The sequence below is a fragment of the Bison bison genome, unplaced genomic scaffold, assembly GCF_000754665.1.
Source record: "Bison bison bison isolate TAMUID 2011002044 unplaced genomic scaffold, Bison_UMD1.0 scf7180017864472, whole genome shotgun sequence".
Lineage (NCBI taxonomy): Eukaryota > Metazoa > Chordata > Mammalia > Artiodactyla > Bovidae > Bison > Bison bison.
In genome coordinates this window covers 9,598,829-9,618,314 of record NW_011495033.1, presented here as the reverse complement: position 1 = coordinate 9,618,314, position 19,486 = coordinate 9,598,829, and the positions used below count along the sequence as shown (strand labels likewise).

Here is a 19,486-nt window from a genome sequence, read left to right as displayed (position 1 = left end):
ACATACACACATCAGGTTGCACTATATTGTTTTATTCATTTTTGTGTACTTCACAAGGCATAGCAAAAAGTCTGGCCCACATCAGGTGCTCAGGAAATGGATGGATGGGTGGGTGGGTGGGTAGATGGATGGATGCATGCATGCATGCATAGATGGATGGATAGTGGATGGTGGATGAATGGGTGGATGGATGAATGCATAGATGAATGAATGGATGGTGCATAGATGAATGAATGGATGGTACATAGATGGATGGGTGGATGGATAGATGCATAGATGGGTGGGTGGATAAATGGATGAATAGATCAGTGGGTGGATGGATGGATGGATGGTGGATGAATGAGTGGATGGATGCATAAACGGATGGATAGATAGATGAGTGGATGGATGGATAGTGGATGGTGGATGAATGGGTGGATGGATGAATGCATAGATGGGTGGATGAATGGATGGTGGATGGGTGGATAGACGGAATGAGAAAGGAACCAAGAGGAAGCTTATGTTCCAGCTGACCCCAAAGGCTCTCAGACCCATCTTCCAGGTTCAAGGAGCTCTGCATACACAGAGGAAGAGCACACCCAGTGTAGACATGATGACCACCCTCCCTGGTCTCCAGCCCTCCATAAAGACCAAGGGTGTCTGAAGCAGGCTTCCTCATACCTCCTCTCCTCCACACACAGAGGTTAAGGGTTATCTCATATACCTACCCCGCTACCCTCATAAAAAGCCACAGCTTTACCACCACTAACTGCCTTGAACCCACCAGGACTAATTGCATTGCCTGCTTTTCCCTATTTTATAAGCAATCTTGCCAAACAACAAGACCCACAAGGATTTTCGAGATCCTTATTTCCCCACGCCCCGTCCCCCACAACTGCCATCTCCTGAAACACTCCCTCATGCCTCTAGAGGTCACAGTCCATCAAAGAGCAAATCCCCTCTTTCATTTCTTCTCTGAAAGCTGCCTTCAGCCTGGAACAGGGTTCTGAGGCAGTCTGAAAAGAGAAGATACTGAGGGGCAGGTCCATGGGCCCATGCTGAGTCGCTTTGTAGCCCACCAAGCCCCTCTACTGGAGTGGGTTGCCATGCCCTCCTCCAGGGCATCTTCCCGACCCAGGGATTGAACCTGCGTCTCCTGCGACTCCTGCATTGCAGGCGGATTCTTTATCATCGAGCCGCCAGGGAAGCCCGAGGGGGCAAGTCCAGCTTTAGCCAAAGCCAAGGGCGGAAGCTGGAACTCTGGGACCCAGAAGCAGGTTGTCAGGTTCACCGTGTTGGACAGCCCTCTGCTGGCCATGATTGACCACGGTGGCAGATTGGATTAACCCACACTGAGGGCACCCAGGCTTCCCAGGTGACGCTAGGGGTAAAGAACTCGCCTGCCAATGCCAGAGACCTAAGAGAAGCTGGTTTGATCCCTGGGTTAGGAAGATCCCCTGGAAGAGGATACGGCAACCCACTCCAGTATTCTTGCCTGGAGAGTCCGAAGGACAGAGGAGCCTGGCGGGCTACAGTCCTTGGGGTCGCAAATATTTGGACATGACTGAAGAGACTTTACCCGCACGCACGAGGGCACCCAGGAGGGATCAGCTGATTAGACCTGAAACTGGTTCCCAGTACAAAGTCCGAAGAGGTAAATGAGAGCATCAACAAATGAGACAAACATTTCAGCAAACAGGGACCCAAAGATCTGACCCTTTAGGAATGGGGGAAGAGTATTAGTGACGTAATCTGCAACAAGAAAGTGTGAGTTCCATCGTGTGTCCTTGGACGGGGGCGAGGGGGACACTCTTTTCCGAGGTCACTAAACCCTACCCTTGCCTCAGTCTGTGCTCTCTCTAACCCTGCTTTCTGTTGGCCTTCCAAAGACTGATCACCTGGGGAAAAGGTCGGTTCAACCTCCCCTCTTCTTTCCCAAAGTAGAGATGGGGGCGGGGAACTCGATGAAGCCACACAGATTCTGTTTCCAGGACTGCCTATCTGGCTCCGTGGTAAAGAATCCGCCTGTCAATGGAGGAGACGTAGGTTCAATCCCTGGGTCGAGAAGATCCCCTGGAGGAGGGCATGGCAACCCACTCCGGTATTCTGGCCTGGAGAACCCCGCAGACAGAGGAGCCTGGTGGGTTACAGTCCATGGGGCCACAAAGAGTCGAGTCGACTTAGTGACTAAACAGCCTCTGCCTCCTACCCACGTGAGACTTATTTAGCTTCTCTAAGCCTCAGGGGCCTCATCTGCAAAACGGGAATAAAGTCTCTACTCCCCTCTGTGAATTTAAGTAAAATAGGGCCTGAAGGGAGCTGACACCCAGCGCATGTTCTTCCCTTTCTCTTTTCCTCCATGCAGATGCAAATATTAGCAAATTCAACTGTGCACCAGACCCCACCCTCCACTGCCCTCCCTTTTAGCAAACAGGAAGGGAGGACCGTCGTCTCTCTTCCTCCACCCACTCTGAAGTGGTCAGAGTCCAGAGAGCTGAGGGCCCCGCGTGGGTGACCAGCAAGGAAGGAGACTGTGTCCGCCCAGCCTCCCCCGGGAGCCTGACTGCCCACTGAGAGGATGAAGGTCTCCGTGGCTGCCCTCTTTCTCCTCATTCTCACCATCACTTCTGTTGTTCACAGTCAGCCAAGTGAGTCCACCTGCCCCTGGAGGGCGGCACTGAGCCAAGGGAACAGGGAGCAGGCCAGGGTGATGCCGAGAGTGCTCTCAGGCCTCCGTCATCAGCCCCAGGCCCCCACCTGCACCCACGCTGCTGCACACTGGCCCCTGGCAAGCAGAGCTGAGCTGCGCTCCAGAGCTGCTGGGGCTGGGCAGTCTCAGGAAGCTGGGTCGAGGTCACGTCAGGAGTCCTGAGGACACAGCAGGAATGATCGTTTAGGAGGAAGAGCCAAGGAAGGAGCAGAAGGGACAATCACAAACGTATGTGATGAGGAGGAAGGCGAGGCAAGTGGGTGGGAAAAGCCACGCCTGCTCTGGGAGGGCAGGACCGAGGGAGTCAGGGAGGCCGGTGGAGGGAGATTTGGGGCTAAGCCCAGAACGGGGAGTCTGAATCTAGACACCCCTTGTGGGCAGGATCTGTTGTAGATTTCTGGGACTGCCATGGCAACCAAGAGACGCCCCAGTGGGATGCCCACATGTGCCATTTGGGGATTTCTGGGCCCTTGGCTCCATCTCCCAGCCTAGGGCTAAAAAAGTTTGTAGAAAAGAGAAAAGGGGTTGAAGGAGATTGAAAGGCTTTGTAGCCATGAGACAGATGCATGGGCTCTGCCTCTACCAGCATTTATGAGGGCTGGTGACAGGCAAGGGACCAGAGACTCAGGCCATCTCTCAGTACATACCCGCCTTTAATGGCCCTTTCTTTCTCCCTAAGGCTGCCCTTGGCACGTAGTCTGGCTGGATTCTGCCTTTGTGAACCCTCGGGGGAGCGAGGGTCACACACACCATGTAATCTGCCCACATACTCTCAGCACGCCCCTGATCCCTGTAAACGTCGCCTTAAAGAACCAGGGCCACTGTGGGTAGAGGCGCCTCCTGGGGGTGGGAGGGGGCAATATTGCCCTTCGGGAAGGTCAGGCAGGAAGAAAAATGGCCCAGCCAAAGCATGGATCAGCCAAATGGTGCCCTGGAGACGTCTCAAGTTTTGCCACCTACTGGTCAGGGATTTGCACTCTGCAGGTCTCGGGGCTGGGGAAGGTGATATCCTTGAATGATGAGCAGTCAGGGGAGCTCAAGGGGGACACAGTGCTACCAACCAACCAAGTCTGGCCTCCTGGGAGTGTCAGAGAGGGAGAGAAAATACTTTCCAAGCCAGTAGAGTGGCCATTACTACCATTACCTCTTTTAAAAAAAAAGAAAAAGTTTTTATTTTGTATTGGAGTGCAGCCATTAACAATGTTGTGATAGTTTCAGGTGCACAGGGAAGGAACTCAGCCATGCTTACACATGTATCCATTCTCCCTACCATCAGCTCTTAATCACAAGCGCTGACACTTTCTACACCAGACTCTGAGTTAAGGGTTTTGCAAGCATTTTCTCAACTCATCCTCACCACGATCCTAGGACATAACTTCTTTTTATTATTATTGATTTATTTTTATTGAAGTATAGTTGATTTACAGTGTTGTTAATTCTTGTTATACAGCAAAGTGATTTGGTTATACATACATATGCATTCTTTTTAAATATTGTTTCATTATGGTGTAGCATAGGATATTTTGTTACTTGCAGAATAACTGTTTTACAATGTTTTGTTCGCAATGTGAATCAGCTGTATGTTTGCACACATCCTCGCCCTCTTGGGCCTCCCTCCCACCCATCATCCCACCTCTTTAGGTCATCACAGGGCACTGAGCTGAGCGCCCTAGGTTATACAGCGGCTTCCCACTAGCTCTCTGTTTTATACATGGTAGCATATATATGTCAATGCCACTGTCTCAATTCATCCTGCCTTCTCCTTCCCCTGCTGTGTAGGATGGAGCTTTTTCACCTTCATTTAATGGGTGAAGGCATCCAGAGAGGTTAAGAAATTTGCCCGTGATTCAAGTCATTTAGTCAAGACTCCAACCCATGCTGTCTGGCCCCAAAACTTAAATACAAGCCTTTTCCCCTTGCCCTAACATCTCCTGCTCATCCTTGCATCTCAGCTTCCCCCCTACCTCAGCTTCTCTGGTGCCTCTAGGACAGAATGCAGGCTCCCTGACATAGTTCAGAAGGGGTGCAGCCCTCCCCGCCCTCTTTAATATCCTCTTCCTACTTCTTCCTTCCCACCTTGCACTGTGGCTCCTGGAACTGCTCCATCCTCCCAGACACGCTGGGCTTCCCCCACCTCAGGCCTCCATATATTTCTTTCTTCCAGATCCCATGACCCCTCTGTCTGCCTAAGTCCTGCTCATCCCTCAGGAATCAGCTCAGACATCACCTGCTGCGGGACTTCTTCCTCAACCAGCCAGACTGGGTCAGGTGCTCCTCGTTCTGTTCCCATGGCCCCTTGCGTCAAAATCTACTCTATCCCATTGTAGTGCTTATCTGTTCACTTTGCTTTTTCACCCAGACTGGTCTATAAGGGGACACAAGAGTAGTGACTGTGTCTTCCACATGTTCTAACTCCCATAGAGCCTGGCTTGTAATAGGAGCTCAATATATGTTTGCCCAGTCAAGTTCATCAGCAAATGTGAATCCCCCAGTCCTTTGTACTTGATGAAGCTCAGCCTCAGATGAGGCTGAAAGATCTGCAGAAGATTCATCTTTTTCTCTTGTCTGTTACCCATCAAGCTACCACCAATCCCTGCTGACAGATGGCTTTGCCATCAGAAGAACGGACAAAATGCAAGAGATGGGAGATGGAGGTGGGCAGCCATGGGCTTCCTCTCTGCCTTCTTAACTCAGCTTTCAATGTCATCCCCTCAGAAATTCCTGAGTCGGTGAACCCCCCACCCACCTGCTGCCTGAAGTATCATGAGAAAGTATTGCCGAGGAAACTGGTGGTGGGATACAGACAGGCCCTCAACTGTCACCTGCCGGCAATCGTGTAAGCACCGTCCTGCAGACATTTACAGGCAGCGGGAAGGGGAGCCCAAGGCTGGATCGGGGTACACAGAACCAAGTCTCCATGCTAGAACAGGGGAGCAGCAGTTAAGGGCCTGGGCTTTGACTCTCATGGGACAGGCCTGGGGTTTGTTCTAGACTTTGCCACCTTACAGAGGCACGTGGCTGGTTCATGTGGTCCAAGAAATGGTGGCCATAATGGAACTCGAGCCTGAGGGTCTAGGCTGAATGGAGAGGGGCTGAAAGAAGAGACGATGAGGTCTAGAGGCCAGAGAGGGGAGTTTTTTGAGGGGACCCAGACAGAGGGAGGCCTAGGGAGATGGTACAGGGCATGAAGCAAGCCCCCAGTGAGCTAGAAGTGAGGGGGAGCGTGTGGACTGGACCCCTAACTGCTCCAGGGCCCCTGATGGTCTAACTCTGCCCCCACAGCTTCATCACCAAGCGGAAACGAGAGGTCTGTACCGACCCCAACAATGACTGGGTCCAAGAGTACATCAAGGATCCCAGACTTCATCCGCGGCATTCCAGGAGGTTGGCCTAGGTTAACATCACCAGATGGGAGGAAGGTCAAGCCCAGATCCACAACTCGCCGTGGTGGTCAGGCCTCTAACAGAGCCCAAGTTCGACGGGGGCGGGGGGAAGGCGTAATCCCGTGAAAACGCAGGCAACCTTGTGGTCTGAATGACAAGAGTCACCTTCAGAGAAAGAGGCCAGAGATTCAAAAAAGTAAAGCATTTCGAATATATTCTCAGTCTCCGGAGGAAATGCCAAGGTTGAGGGGGAGGGCAGGGATACATCCTTAACGCTCAGCACAGCACTTTCACATCCTCCTCCTTGTCCTGCTTCAGACCCTCACCTCCCTCCGATGCACCAGCCCGTCCTGAACGATCACGTCCTGCCTCCCAACAGCCAAACCACCTCTGGCTCTCTCTGGCCTCCCACTCATTAAAAGACTCACGGGACTCTTGACTTTTCCTGTCTACCCTTATCCTTTGTCTAGATCTCTTTTTTCTTCTATTATGCTTTTCTTTTAAAACCTAACCTTTTGGGACTTCCCTGATGGTCCAGTGGCTAGGACTCTGTGCTCCCAGTGCAGGGGCCCAGGTTCAATCCCTGGTCAGGGGACTAGATCCCACACGTTGCAACTAAAAAACCCCTCATGCCGCAACTAAGACCCAAGGCAGCCAAATAAATAAAAATTAAAAACAAAAAACCTAACCTTTTCTTATGGGAATTGTCAAATGCTAATGATTTTTGTCCCTGTTGCTGAGGCTTTGCTGAATTCCCCAATATTGGGTCTTCCCCAGGGTGATGTGGGTACAGATGGTACTGAAACGAAAGAGGAGGTGTCAATCCCTAGGTCCCTCCCACTGCAAGCTGGAAGGGCATTTGGCTAGGCTGGGGGTGAAAATCCTGGTCCAAAACTCAACCATTCAGTAAACACAATTTCCTTTATTACCAACTTCGTTTCTAACTCCCTGCCTCCTTTCTGCTGGGATGGCAGAAACTTAATCTCAGTTTTTTCAGGGTCTTCACATTCCCCTGAGAAATTTCTCCATTTGGGGAACTGGAGCTTTTATATAGCACTGAGGCCAGAGGTCGGGGGCTTCCCTGGTACATCAGATGGTAAAGAATCTGCCTGCAATGCAGGAGACCTGGCTTCGATTCCTGGGCTTAGGGAAGATCCCCTGGAGAAGGTAATGGCATTCTACGCCAGTAGTCTTGCCTGGAGAATTCCACAGACGGAGGAGCCTGGTAGGTGACAGTCCATGGATGGCTAAGAGCAGGATGTGACTGAGTGACTAACACTTTCACTTTATTTTTTTTCCAGACGTGGATTATTTTTTCCCCCTCCTCCTTACCTCTCTGTCCCCAGCTCAACAATAGGGAGTGGACTCAGACAAAGTCCAACATTCCCCCAAAATGGTGTTGTGAAGGCAAAGCAAAGTCAGGCAAAAGCCCTGACTAAAGCCCTATAGAGAAACGAATTTGGTGAAGTGATCATTGGGAAGACTGGTCTTCCAATGACTTGGATTCTGCTAAACTGACCCAAGCCTGCCCCCAGTGGCCGCCCGTGGTACTACATCATCCTGCCTGCCTGCTCCCCGACCCCAACTGATGCTAACCCACCCAGACGCCACCTGACCCCAGCTGACCAATCAGACTCTCTCTTAGATGAACTTCGGACCTGAGAAACCAGCCCTGGAGCATTGTCCAAAGGGAAGAGGTCTGTGTACTCGTCTGCCGAAGCCCCTGGAGCTGCCCTGTCCCTCCTCCAGGCTTGGAGGTTTGGCTAACCTCAGTTGCATGAGGTGCCCCAACATTCTTCCCACTATTCTTGTTTGTTTTGTCCGTTTGTTTGAATTCCTAGAGGACCATGGTGGCATTTAGCACCTCTGCAATAACTTTTTGCTGGTTTAGGTCAGTTCTGTTGTGTGTGTGTTCACACGTACCCAACATTTTTACCGTATTTAAGTGTACAATTCAGTGGCATATTGTCATGCGACCATCACCACTATCCATCTCCAGAACTTTCCCCTCACCCCAGACTGAAACCTCTCTTCCCCATAAACAATAACTTCCCCCTCCTCCCTCCCCCCAGCCCTTCAGTTCAGTTCGGTTCAGTTCAGTCGCTCAGTCGTTTCCGACTCTTTGCAACCCCATGAATCGCAGCACGCCAGGCCTCCCTGTCCATCACCAACTCCTGGAGTTCACTCAAACTCACGTCCATCGAGTCAGTGATGCCATCCAGCCATCTCATCCTCTGTCGTCCCCTTCTCCTCTTGCCCCCAATCCCTCCCAGCATCAGAGTCTTTTCCAATGAGTCAACTCTTCGCATGAGGTGGCCAAAGTACTGGAGTTCCTAGCCCTTAGGAACCACTATTCTGCTTTCCGTCACTATGAACACGATTCCTCTAGGAACCTATAGGTACCTATAGGTACCTATACCTCTAGGTATAAATGGAATCATGTCGTATTTGACCTTTTGTAACTGTCTTATTTCACGTAGCACAATGTTTTTAAAATTTATGCATGTTGTCAGGATTTCATTCTTTGCTAGGCCTGAATGATATTTCATTGTCTGTGTCTACCCTGTTTTGTTCATTCATTAATCTGTCCATGGGTGTCTGGGTACCCCCTTTTCCTTACACGAGCTCGAGTTAGCAGGTCTTAGCTTCTGTCGTTTGCGCCAAAAGCACTTTAACTCCTGTACTGACCTGTCAGTCACCACGCTGGCCAGGCAGGAGCTTGGGGCAGGTAAGGGCCTCAAACTCTGACCCTCCCCTTTGTCCCGGACAGAGGTCAATGCTCCCTTGTCGTCCCTCCAGGCTGTGAGCTCCTACTTTTGGATCCAGGGATTTCTGTCCACAATTCCTGCAATCAAAGCTAACTGTGATCAAACATCCTCCAGGAGCTCACAGCCCAGGGATGACAGAACCACCGACAGATACAACATAGCCAGGCTGGACCTCTGCTTGCCGGAGCCAGAGTGAACACAGAGAGGTGGCAGGGCTTGGATTGACGCAGAAGCCAGACCACGACCGGTGTGCACAGCCAAGCAGGAGGTTTCAAAGTCCTTAGCCAGCACCAGGGTCATAATCAGGGAACTCGAGTTCAAAGGCCTGAAGGACAAGCTTCCTGAAAACAGGAAGCACAGGCGGGGCTGGGATTCTAGCAAGCTGGAATGGAAATGTCATCTTGAGTCTTTTTTTTTTTTTATCTATCAAGAGTTCAGAGTTGAGATGTCAGTCCAAAAATCTAATAGAAAAATCTGTATACAAAGTCAAATTCTTATCCCGGCACATAATAATAAAACTTGTCAGAAACTCCCAGTGGTTCAGAACCAAAAGTAACTTATCTCAGGTGCAATTGGCTGTTTTGTTGTTGTTGTTGGGGTTTTTTATTTGTTTTTTATTGAAGTATAATTGCTTTACAACATTATGTTAGTTTCTGCTGAACAATGAAGTGAATCAGCTGTATGGATACGTATATCCCCTTCCTCTTGAGACTCCCTCCCACCCCAACCCCATCCCACCCTCTAGATCACCACAGAGCACCAAGCTGAGCTCCCTGTGTTACACAGGTTTCCACTAGCTAGCTATTTCATACATGGTCGTGTATTTATGTCAAACCTGAACTCCCAGTTCATCCCACCTTCCCTTTCCCCGTCTGTGTCCATCAGAGGGCTTTTCCTAATCTTTTCAAGGTAGATAAATGCCTGGCTTTTAACATAACACGCATGCACACAGAGGCACACACAGGAAAGACCTCCTCATTCTGACCCATAGGTGTCTCCCAACCGTGATCAGCCTGATCAATCAAAGTGATTCATTCACATTACTGTATGCCTAGCCAGCTTATCAGAGAAGGCAATGGCACCCCTACTCCAGTACTCTTGCCTGGAAAATCCCATGGACGGAGGAGCCTGGTGGGTTGCAGTCCATGGGGTCGCTAGGAGTAGGACACAACTGAGAGACTTCACTTTCACTTTTCACTCTCATGCATTGGAGAAGGAAATGGCAAGCCACTCCGGTGTTCTTGCCTGGAGAATCCCAGGGACAGGGGAGCCTGGTGGGCTGCCGTCTCTGGGGTCGCACAGAGTCGGACACGACTGAAGTGACTTAGCAGCAGCAGCAGCCAGCTTATGTGACTGTCAGCCTTGTGGAACCAAGATGACTGGTAGCGGGTGGACAATAAGGCCTGGAATAGTGGGGTTTTCACTCATCTTTCAGAGAAAAGGGTAGAAAGGGGTGAAGGCCACACACAGCAACGTGAGGGGACCAGTGGGTGGGACAGGAAGGGAAAATAGGAAGGAAGCAGCCCTGGGAAGTACAAGGAGCATTCTACCTGGCATCTAGGAGCCTGGCCGGCACATCCCCTCTCATGGATCTCCTCTGCACCCCATCCCCACTGTGCACCATGAGAATTTAGACGAGATGACCAGATGTCCTGCGGCTAGCTCTGGCTGGCCTGTAAGAAATGCTATTTAGCCTTAGAGGCAACCTCCCAAGGCCAGCCAGAAGGGCAGGCACTTTCCCTCTGTAGGAAGAACACGTGGGCATGCACCTGTGTGCAAGCAACCGCTGAGAGTCAGCAGCAGCCTGAATGAGGATCTGCGGGACACAGTGATGTGCTGGTTTAAAAGCTTTGTCTCGGGACTTCCCAGGTGATCCAGTAGCAAATTCTCCACTCACAATGCAGGGGGCCTGGGTTCGACCCCTGGTGGGGGTACTAGATCCCACACGCCACGACTAAAAGTCCGCAGGTCGAAATTTTAGATCCCCCAGGCCACAGATGCAGGGAGGTAAAAAGCTAAATTAAAGAAAATAAAAGCATTCTCCACACTCAGGCAAATCCAGGTTCAGATCCCAACTCTGTCTCTTAACTGTGATGCTAAAATGTCGCTATTCTGTTATCAGCTAGGACGAGAATCCCTCTCCTGGAGGGAAAAAATCATGTTTAGAAAATGTGTCTGCAACCCCAGTGAAGGCAAGAAATGCCCCCAGGACATGGACGTGTGTATGCATGTGTGTGTGTGCACGTGCACGCGTGTGTGTGAGCCGCTCAGTCATGTCCAACTCTTCGCGACCCCACGGAGCCCACCAGGCTCCTCTGTCCATGGAAATCTCCAGGCAAGAATAGACTGGGGTAAGATTTCAAGGGGAGGGATGAAATCACTCTGAGTAAGCCAAGAAAAGAGACCACTTGGTCTTTGAAAGCCAGAGATGGGACACAGGGCCCGCATCCCTGGACCGGAGACCAAAACCTGTGAAGTAAGTCATCAGGGATTCACAGAAGTCTTATGGAAGCTTTGATCGTCTCTAGACTGGAGAACTGCAGGAGTGGAAAGACTTCCAGGCAGCTCTCAAGATCAGGGAGGTGACTCAATGTCTACTTTAGGTGGGTGGTGAGGAAAGGCATTACCGAGGTGACATGCCCCTTGAGAGCTAAATGACCGGCGGGAATCAGCCACACAGGGAACCGGGGGAAGGAAACTTTGCAGGCAGGACTTCCGCAGTAGTCCAGCGGTTAACAACCCGCCCGCCAGTGCAGGGGACATGGGTTCGATCCCTGGTCCAGGAAGATCCCACGTGCCTCAGGGCAACTAAGCCGTGCTCAAAAGCAATGAAGAGTAGCCCTGGATCCCTATAACAAGAGAAAGCCCATGTGCAGCAACAAAGACCTAAAGAAAACACAAATAGATAAAACTTTCCAGGCAGAGGGCACAACCAGGGCAAAGCCCTAGGCTGGGGACAGTCCGGCTGGAGCACAGAGGTGAGGAGACCAGCACGAGCCGTGAGAAAGTCAAAGGCAGGGAGGGAGTGCTTTGCAAGCCCGGGGAAGGAGCATGCAGTTCATTTTAAGGGAGGTGGAAAGCCATCCGGGACATTTTTAAGCAGCTGAGGGAGAGCATCTAATTGACCTTTGAAAAATCACCTGCACAGACAGGGATTCCTGGGGGGCAAGGGAGACCCCCACAGCAGTCCTGGCTCCAGGGGATGGTGACTTGGACCAGGAAGGAAGTGGTGGTGGCTGAGGAGATTAGGGACATCTCGGGGGACAGAATTGAAAAGACATACTGAGAAAGATGGGCTTGAGCTGTTGGTGCAATTTATAGAAACGGGGATGTCTGGGAAAGAGTAAATTGAGGTGGGGGATCAAGAGTTCTGTTTGGCCTGTGTTTATTTTGAGGTGCTAATTAGGTGTCCATGAGGCCATGTGGAGAAGGAAGTTGGCTATGGGAGTTTGGAAGGCCAAGGAATGGTCAAGCTGGAGTATAAAAAACCCTAGGGCCAGACGGAGTCAGCCGGGGAGAGTGTGGAACAGGTAATGAGTAATGGGCTCGGGGGTGTTCAAACATTTAGAGACCAGAGCGGGAGTGACACGTAGATGGGCTGGCACAGTGGCCAGGGAGATGGCAGGAAAACCCAGAGGGCGTGGTAACTGATAAGCCAAGAAAATCATTTAATCAAGAGAAAGTTATCAAATGTGCTCAGTGCTGCCAAGAGATAAAGGAAGAGCAGAGACCGGCTTCCCTGATGGTCCCGGAGCTAAGACTCCACACTCCCAACGCAGGCAGCCTGCGTTCGATCCCAGGTCAGGGAACTGGATCTCTCAGACTACAACTAAGACCCGGCATAGCCCAATAAATATTTTTTTTTAAAGAAGAATAGAGAAAAGCTCTTTGGAGTTGAACTTTGAAGGTCATGGGCTTCCCTGGTGGCTCAGAGGATAAAGAATCTGCCTGCAATGCAGGAGACCTGGGTTTGATCCCTGGGTGGGGAAGATCCCCTGGAGAAGCGGATGGCTACCCACTCCAGTATTCTTGCCTGGAGGATTCCATGGACAGAGGAGCCTGGCAGGCTACAGTCCAGGGGGTTGCAAAGAGTCAGAAACGACTGAGCGACTAACACTTCCACGTTTTTCCTTTTGAAGGTCATCCGTGAGTCAATAAGTCTCAGTGGAAAATAGTGATAGAAGCCCAACCAAAGGGGTCGGGGGAGAACAGAGGTTGCGGAAGAGGGGCCCAGAACACTACAGAGGCAGCTCCAGTAAGAACTTTTCTATGAAGGGAAGCCAAACTTAGGTCAAGAGCAGAAGGTTCAAGGGAGGATTTTTAAAGATGTGAGCATCTGAGGCAGGTTTATGTGTTGATGTGTGACGTAGTCAGCCTCTCGGAGATGCAGCTTTTCCTTGTTGTGAAATGACTGAAACACCAGCGATCACAGGTTACCAGGAGAGTCACACCAGTTAACATGTCAAGAGGACACAGCGCTAGGCCTGCCTCAGAGCTGGGATTCAGAGCTTGTGAGCTCCCCTCCCTGAGCGGGAAGGCACAAGGCCAGCCGGTTCTCGCTGGTGGGGCGAGAGGACAGCCCTCGGTTCCTACATTCCGATTATGACAGAGGAGGAGAAGCTGGTGGGTGGAAGGCAACCAGATTGTGAACGGCAGGACTGAGAAATTGCAGGGGCCCCGTTGTGTTCGCCCTAAACACACACTCGGGGCTTCCTCTTCTGTTGGCATTCTTCCCAGAAAGGAGCCTTCCACTCCAGACCCTACAATGGGGGTTTCTCGTCTGAATCACAGAACACGAGCAGCTTGAGTGGCTATTTGACCAACTTTCCCAAGAGTGATGCCCAGGAGAGAGGCTCATCCTTTACCTCCAGTGCAGGTCTTTGAACCCAGCTCAAAGGGCTGCCTAGAGGGCGGGGACCACCTCTTCTAATTTACTCTGCTCCCACCGCCGGCCCCCCCACCCCCTGTGCCAGGGGAGGGGCTGGAGGTGTTTACTAAATGTCTATTCATGAAATTCACACTAAGGAGCGGGGCCAGCGGAGGGGAGGGAGTAACACTCGTGTTCAGAAGTCAGCGTGAGAGACCCCTTCTGATTGCCAGTCAGGGGGTCAGGGCAAGGATGTGTCACCATGGACATGGTATTTTAAATACGGTTCCCAGAGGTTAAGGGTTTGCAGCCACTGAAAAGGGATTCTAGGCCGACTTGATCTTAGGAAAATTGGAGGGCAGCGCCACCCAGTGGTTAAAAATCACAGTGACTAGCTGCTGTGACGTATTTTCTTGAGCTCCAAAATCACTCTGGACAGTGACTGCAGCCACGAAATAAGACACTTGCTCCTTGGGGGAAAAGCCATGACAAACTTAGCGTATTAAAAAGTAGAGACATCACTTTACCAACAAAGGTCTGTATCACCAAAGCTATGGTTTCTCCAGTAGTCAGGTATGGATATAAAAAGTTGGACATCGAGAAGGCTAAGCGCCGAAGAACTAATACTTTTGAATTATGGTGTTGAAGAAGACTCTTGAGAGTCCCTTGGACTGCAAGGAGATCAAATCACACAATCCTAAAGGAAATCAACTCTGAATAGTCATTGGAAAAACTGATGCAGAAGCTGAAGCCCCAATATTTGGTCACCTGATGCAAAGAGCCAACTCATTAGAAAAGACCCTGATGCTGGGAAAGACTGAGGGCAAGAGAAGGGGGCAGCAGAGGATGAGATGGTTGGATGGCATCACTGACTTGATGGACATGAGTTTGAGCAAACTCTGGGATGTGGTAAAGGACAGAGAAGCCTGGAGTGCTGCAGTTCATGGGGTCACAAAGAGTTGGACACGACTTAGCAACTGAACTACAACAAGCCCCTGTGTATTCTTAAAGGGTTATCACACGTGGCTGTGTCCAGGAAGACCCACCTGTGCGTTAGACCCGCTGCTCAGAGGCCCCTCATGTTGCCCACCTCTTCCAGATTTCTCTCTCCCCTTTTACAGGGAGCTGAGGCTTCTAGTTCATGTTGAGGCAGAACAGATAAAAGGTCCTGCTCTCAGAGAACTTGCATTTTAGTGGGGAAAAAGTACCCAAATACACACAACTTCAAGCAGTGATAGTTCTCTAAGAAAAATAAAGCACAGCAAAGGTGCTGGTAAGAGGCAGAAGACAGCGCCGTATGATTCGATAGGACCCCCACCCCCCACCCAAAAGAACGGTTTAACATAAACTTGTCTCCCTAGAGAATCTTCGACTTCCAGCCTGGAGGACTGAGTATCTGACATATCCAACAAACTGATCCATCTGAAAACAGATGCTACAAACTCAGAAAATCTTTTTTTAAAAAATGCAGCTGTGAGCACGAGAGATTGTATAAAAAGAAGGTGGATTTTGGAGGGATGTTGAAAGTGGGAGCAAGCAACAGGCAGGCATGCAGTTCATAACGTTTGTGGCTTTGACCTGAAGTCAGCTGCAGTTGCTGCGGGGGATGCCACAGCGCTGGCTCAAACTCTGGTGAGAGAGTCTTTGGTCTTTCTGGTCAGATGAACCAGAGGAAGGAGCCTGAGACAGAAGTGAGGAGAACCCCAAAAAGAAAAAAGTCCATGAAAGGGAATCCCAAATTCTTTATACAACCTTAGCCCACAGTTTTTAGCCCCGAGGGCATGGCAACCCACTCCAGCATTCTTGCCTGGAAAATCCCCATGGACAAAGGAGGCTGGTGGGCTACAGTCCATGGGGTTGCAAAGAGTCTGACACAAGTGAAGCAACTTAGTGTGCACACACCTGGACAGAACTTGCTTGAGGAAACCTGAAAGCTGCTCACAGCTGAAACTTCAAGAGCTGAACTAAGATCCTAGCCACCATCCTCTGCAGGCAGGAAGCTCACAGTTTGGTTTTGTTGTTATTGTAGTAGTTGTTGTTTTGATGGGAAGATGATTTAAATTTAGTGCGGAGCCCTTGCTTTTGTTTTTTTAAAGATGATCTGCATCAGCCAGTAAAACGCTTCTGTTTTATATTATTCAGCCATGCTACTGCTAAGTCACTTCAGTTGTGTCCAACTCTGTGCGACCCCAGAGACGGCAGCCCACCAGACTCCCCCGTCCCTGGGATTCTCCAGGCAAGAACACTGGAGTGGGTTGCCATTTCCTTCTCCAATGCATGAAAGTGAAAAGTGAAAGTGAAGTCACTCAGTCGTGTCCGACTCTTAGCGACCCCATGGACTACAGCCTACCAGTCTCCTCCATCCATGGGATTTTCCAGGCAAGAGTACTGGAGTAGGGTGCCATTGCCTTCTGCGTTATTCAGCCATAAAGAGGAACAAATGTGAGTCAGTTGAGCTGAAGTGAATGAAGCTAGGGCCTGTTATACAAAGTAAAGTAAGTTAGAATGTGTGAAAGTCGCTCAGTCGTGTCTGACTCTTTTCGACCCCATGGACTATACAGTCCACGGAATTCTCCAGGCCAGAATACTGGAGTGGGTAGCCTTTCCCTTCTCCAGGGGCTCTTCCCAACTCAGGGATTGAACCCAGGTCTCCCGCATTGCAGGTGGATTCTTTACCAGCTGAGCCACCAGGGAAGCCCAAGTTAGAAAGAGAAAAACAAATATCATATATTGTCGAATCTAGAAAAACAGTACTGATGAACCTGTTTGCAGGGCATGAATCAAATGCAAACATAGAAAAGACTTGTGGACATAGCCAGGGAAGGGGAGGGTGGGACAAATTGAGAGAGTAGCATTGAAGCATATACATTACTGTAGGTAAAGCAGAGAACTAACGGGAAGTTTCTGTATAAAACAGGGAGCTCAACACAGAGCTCTGTGACAACCTAGAGGGCTGGGACAGGGTGGAGGTGTGCGGAGGTTCTAGAGAGAAGGGACATATGTATACTTGTGGCTGGTTCACATTGTTGTATGGCAGAAACCAACACAACATTCTAAGGCAATTATCCTCCAATTAAAAATGTTTTAAATAATTTCTAAATGCTTCCATTTTAAATTTTGTTTTACTGTTTTTACTTTTTCCTCTTTTGTCCCTAATTCTCAAGTTGATACAGAAAATACATCTATCTCTTGGCTAAAATCAGCATTAGGATGATTTTTGACATTTATATTAAAAATATATTATTACAGAGAAAACTGGTTATACACTTTTTTCTGCTGATTTATCTACTTTGAAAATATCATTTTGTTTGATCCAAGACAGTAAAATGCAGAAATAAAGTTTAACACTATGTCTACTCAAAAAATTGAACAAATCTGGTAGCCATGGGTCAACACCCCACATAGTGATTGCCGCTTTTTGCATGAGGCTTGCATTCTCCAGCTGGCCTATTTCACTCTTTTAGATTACTGCCTGGACTCAATGGGCATTTGAGTTTGTGTGCCGTGTCCCTTGCTTTAATCCATCACAACATGTCCACAGCTAATGACTGAAGTTGAGTCTTTAACTCTCTCAAAGAGAGAGAGCTGTGTCCAGGCATTTCTGCATAATTTCTGACTATCCCGACTATTCTGTATCTGCAGAAAAAGCAGAAATGAAAAGTGGAGGGCAAGAAACTCCTGATGACATTGTTTGAGCCTCTGGATCAAGCCAGACCTGAAGCTGGAACCGCTTGCATTTTCCAGTTCCATGAACCATTATGTTTCCTTTTTGAGTAAGCTCATTTAAGCTAGATTTCTGCCACTTATGCCAAAAATTAGTACCTCCAAAAATTAGACCAGATGGGCCGCAGAGTGAATGTGGCCCCTCGTATTACCGAAAGGACAGAGATGTGGCTGCACTTGGAGGAGACACAAAAGCAGAGGTGGGAAAAGGCACTTTCTCCAAAACATTCTGGAGGGTTAACTTAGAAAGGGAAAAGGTTGTCTAGGAATTGGCAAGGCTGAGGCATTGCTCTGGCAAGTAGTGAGCTAGATTACACTGTAATGGGATAATCTGAGATGCAGTGGGATTGCGTGGGAGAAGAGGAACTTGCAGTCATGATGGGGAGCCTTACCCTTCGCGAAGGTCATGTCCACTTGTCATGTCATCCTCCTAATTGGCACCTCAATTTAGAACCCAGAGATACTGCTTTCCCACGCTAGCACCTTTAGGAAACTAACACACCTGCTGGGGCTATCCATTCCCACCATCCTGAGAGATGGAAAGTTTCGGAAAAAAGGAAGTGAGAGTATTATGGATTATGGGGAATTTCCTGGAGAGCCCAGGCTTGAAGTGGACACTTAAATGAGGGTTTCTAGAAACAGAAAGTCTTCAAGGGGCCTTCTGGCCCGTATCTGCCACAGTCCAGCTCTCATCCTGACCTCTGCAGACAAACTTCTCCCTCTGCAGTGTTGCCTGTCGGGTATCAGTGGGGTGTGCCCTGCTCCTCAGTGGGGTCCAGAAACAGTCATCTGCTCAGAAGCTCTCCAATGCCCCCAGAAGGCCATCCCAGCCTTTAGCTAAGGCCTCCTGGGGACAGGGGCCTCCCCGTGAAGGTCTGTCCTCCCGTCCAGCAGCCACAGCCTGCTTCCCCAGCTCAGTCCAGCCAGCCTTTTCCAAGTCCTTTCTGAATCAATCCAGCTTGCCCTGCTTTGCACGAGGCTAGGAACCAAGATGACCTCTGATCTTGGGCATCCTTGCATGAAACCAAGACTCCAGTTTGAGGTTCTTTGCCCTCAGGAGACCTGATTAAACTTGATGCAACCTGAACACCACAGCCTTGTGGAAGTCCAGACCCCACCCCCAAGATTTCCTTCTATTCCTTTGGCCCGTTTTCTCCCTCTCCAACTGCCCTCCCCAGTGGGGAGTCCCACACAGGTTCAGCAGCAGGTATTGTCATACTGGATCTTCTCCTTGGCAAAACAGTTGCTCTCCCAGCTCAAGAAAGAAGGCAGGGCCAGTGCCTCCTTGGAAGGAGGAAGGCATAAAGTAGAGACAGCTGGAGAACCTGGAAATGCTGCCCCTTCTACTCTAAGAGTGGCAGAAGAGTAGAAGGTGGGACCTCAGGGTCAACAAGTGGAGAGCAGTTTGTCATACAATTCTCCCTTCAGACCAGAGGTTGGGGGAAACCTGAATTCAGAGAAGCTTGTGTGCAGCCTTAGTCATTGTGGTACAATGGGACACACCACCAGCCAACCACTGATAGATGCAGTATGAATGGATTTCACAGACACGGTTTGGAGCGAAACAGTCAGACTCATGCGGGTAAATACTTTTGCCCATTTTTGTGAAATTCAAGAACAGTCAAAACAGTCATAGAGGGACTTCCTTGATGATTAAGTGGTTAAGACTTCACCTTCCAATGCAGGGGGTGCAGGTCTGATCCCCGGTAGGGAGACCTAAGATCCCACATGTCTCGAGGCCAGAAAACCAAAGCAGAAACAATGCTGTAACGAATTCAACAAAGACTTCTTAAAATGATCCACCCCAAAAAATCTTAAAAAAAAAAAAAAAAAGAAAACAGTCATAGATATCAAATAGTAGTTACTTTTAGGGGATTCACTGCAAAAAAAAAATGTGAGGGAGGGAAATCCTGGTGATCCAGTGGTTAGGACTCTGCACTTCCACTACCAGTGGCCAGGGTTCGATCCCTGTTCAAGGAATTAAGATTCCACAAGCCCTGTGGCGTGGTGAAAAAAGAGAGAGAGAGAACAAGGGAGAAACTTCTGAGGAGCTGAA

General features: G+C 49.7%; 1 protein-coding gene and 1 non-coding gene across 2 annotated transcripts; both read left to right on the top strand.

Annotated features, from left to right (window-relative positions):
* The first annotated feature begins 2,344 nt into the window (after nucleotides 1-2,344).
* Nucleotides 2,345-6,755, top strand: CCL16 (chemokine (C-C motif) ligand 16). Its single transcript, XM_010861514.1, has 3 exons — nucleotides 2,345-2,627; nucleotides 5,405-5,525; nucleotides 5,972-6,755. The coding sequence occupies exons 1-3, from the start codon at nucleotides 2,558-2,560 to the stop codon at nucleotides 6,081-6,083; spliced, it is 303 nt and encodes a 100-aa protein (XP_010859816.1). The 5' UTR covers nucleotides 2,345-2,557; the 3' UTR covers nucleotides 6,084-6,755.
* On the top strand, nucleotides 6,596-6,667 carry TRNAG-CCC. The gene has a single exon. It is a non-coding gene; the product is annotated as a tRNA-Gly (tRNA).
* Nucleotides 6,756-19,486: the final 12,731 nt, after the last annotated feature.

Excerpts from the sequence above, each read along its gene's own strand:
- CCL16 (XM_010861514.1), top strand. The coding sequence starts at position 2,558 with ATGAAGGTCTCCGTGGCTGCCCTCTTTCTCCTCATTCTCACCATCACT. Across the intron at positions 2,628-5,404 it reads TGTTGTTCACAGTCAGCCAA|AAATTCCTGAGTCGGTGAAC; the intron begins GTGAGTCCACCT and ends TCATCCCCTCAG. Across the intron at positions 5,526-5,971 it reads TGTCACCTGCCGGCAATCGT|CTTCATCACCAAGCGGAAAC; the intron begins GTAAGCACCGTC and ends CTGCCCCCACAG.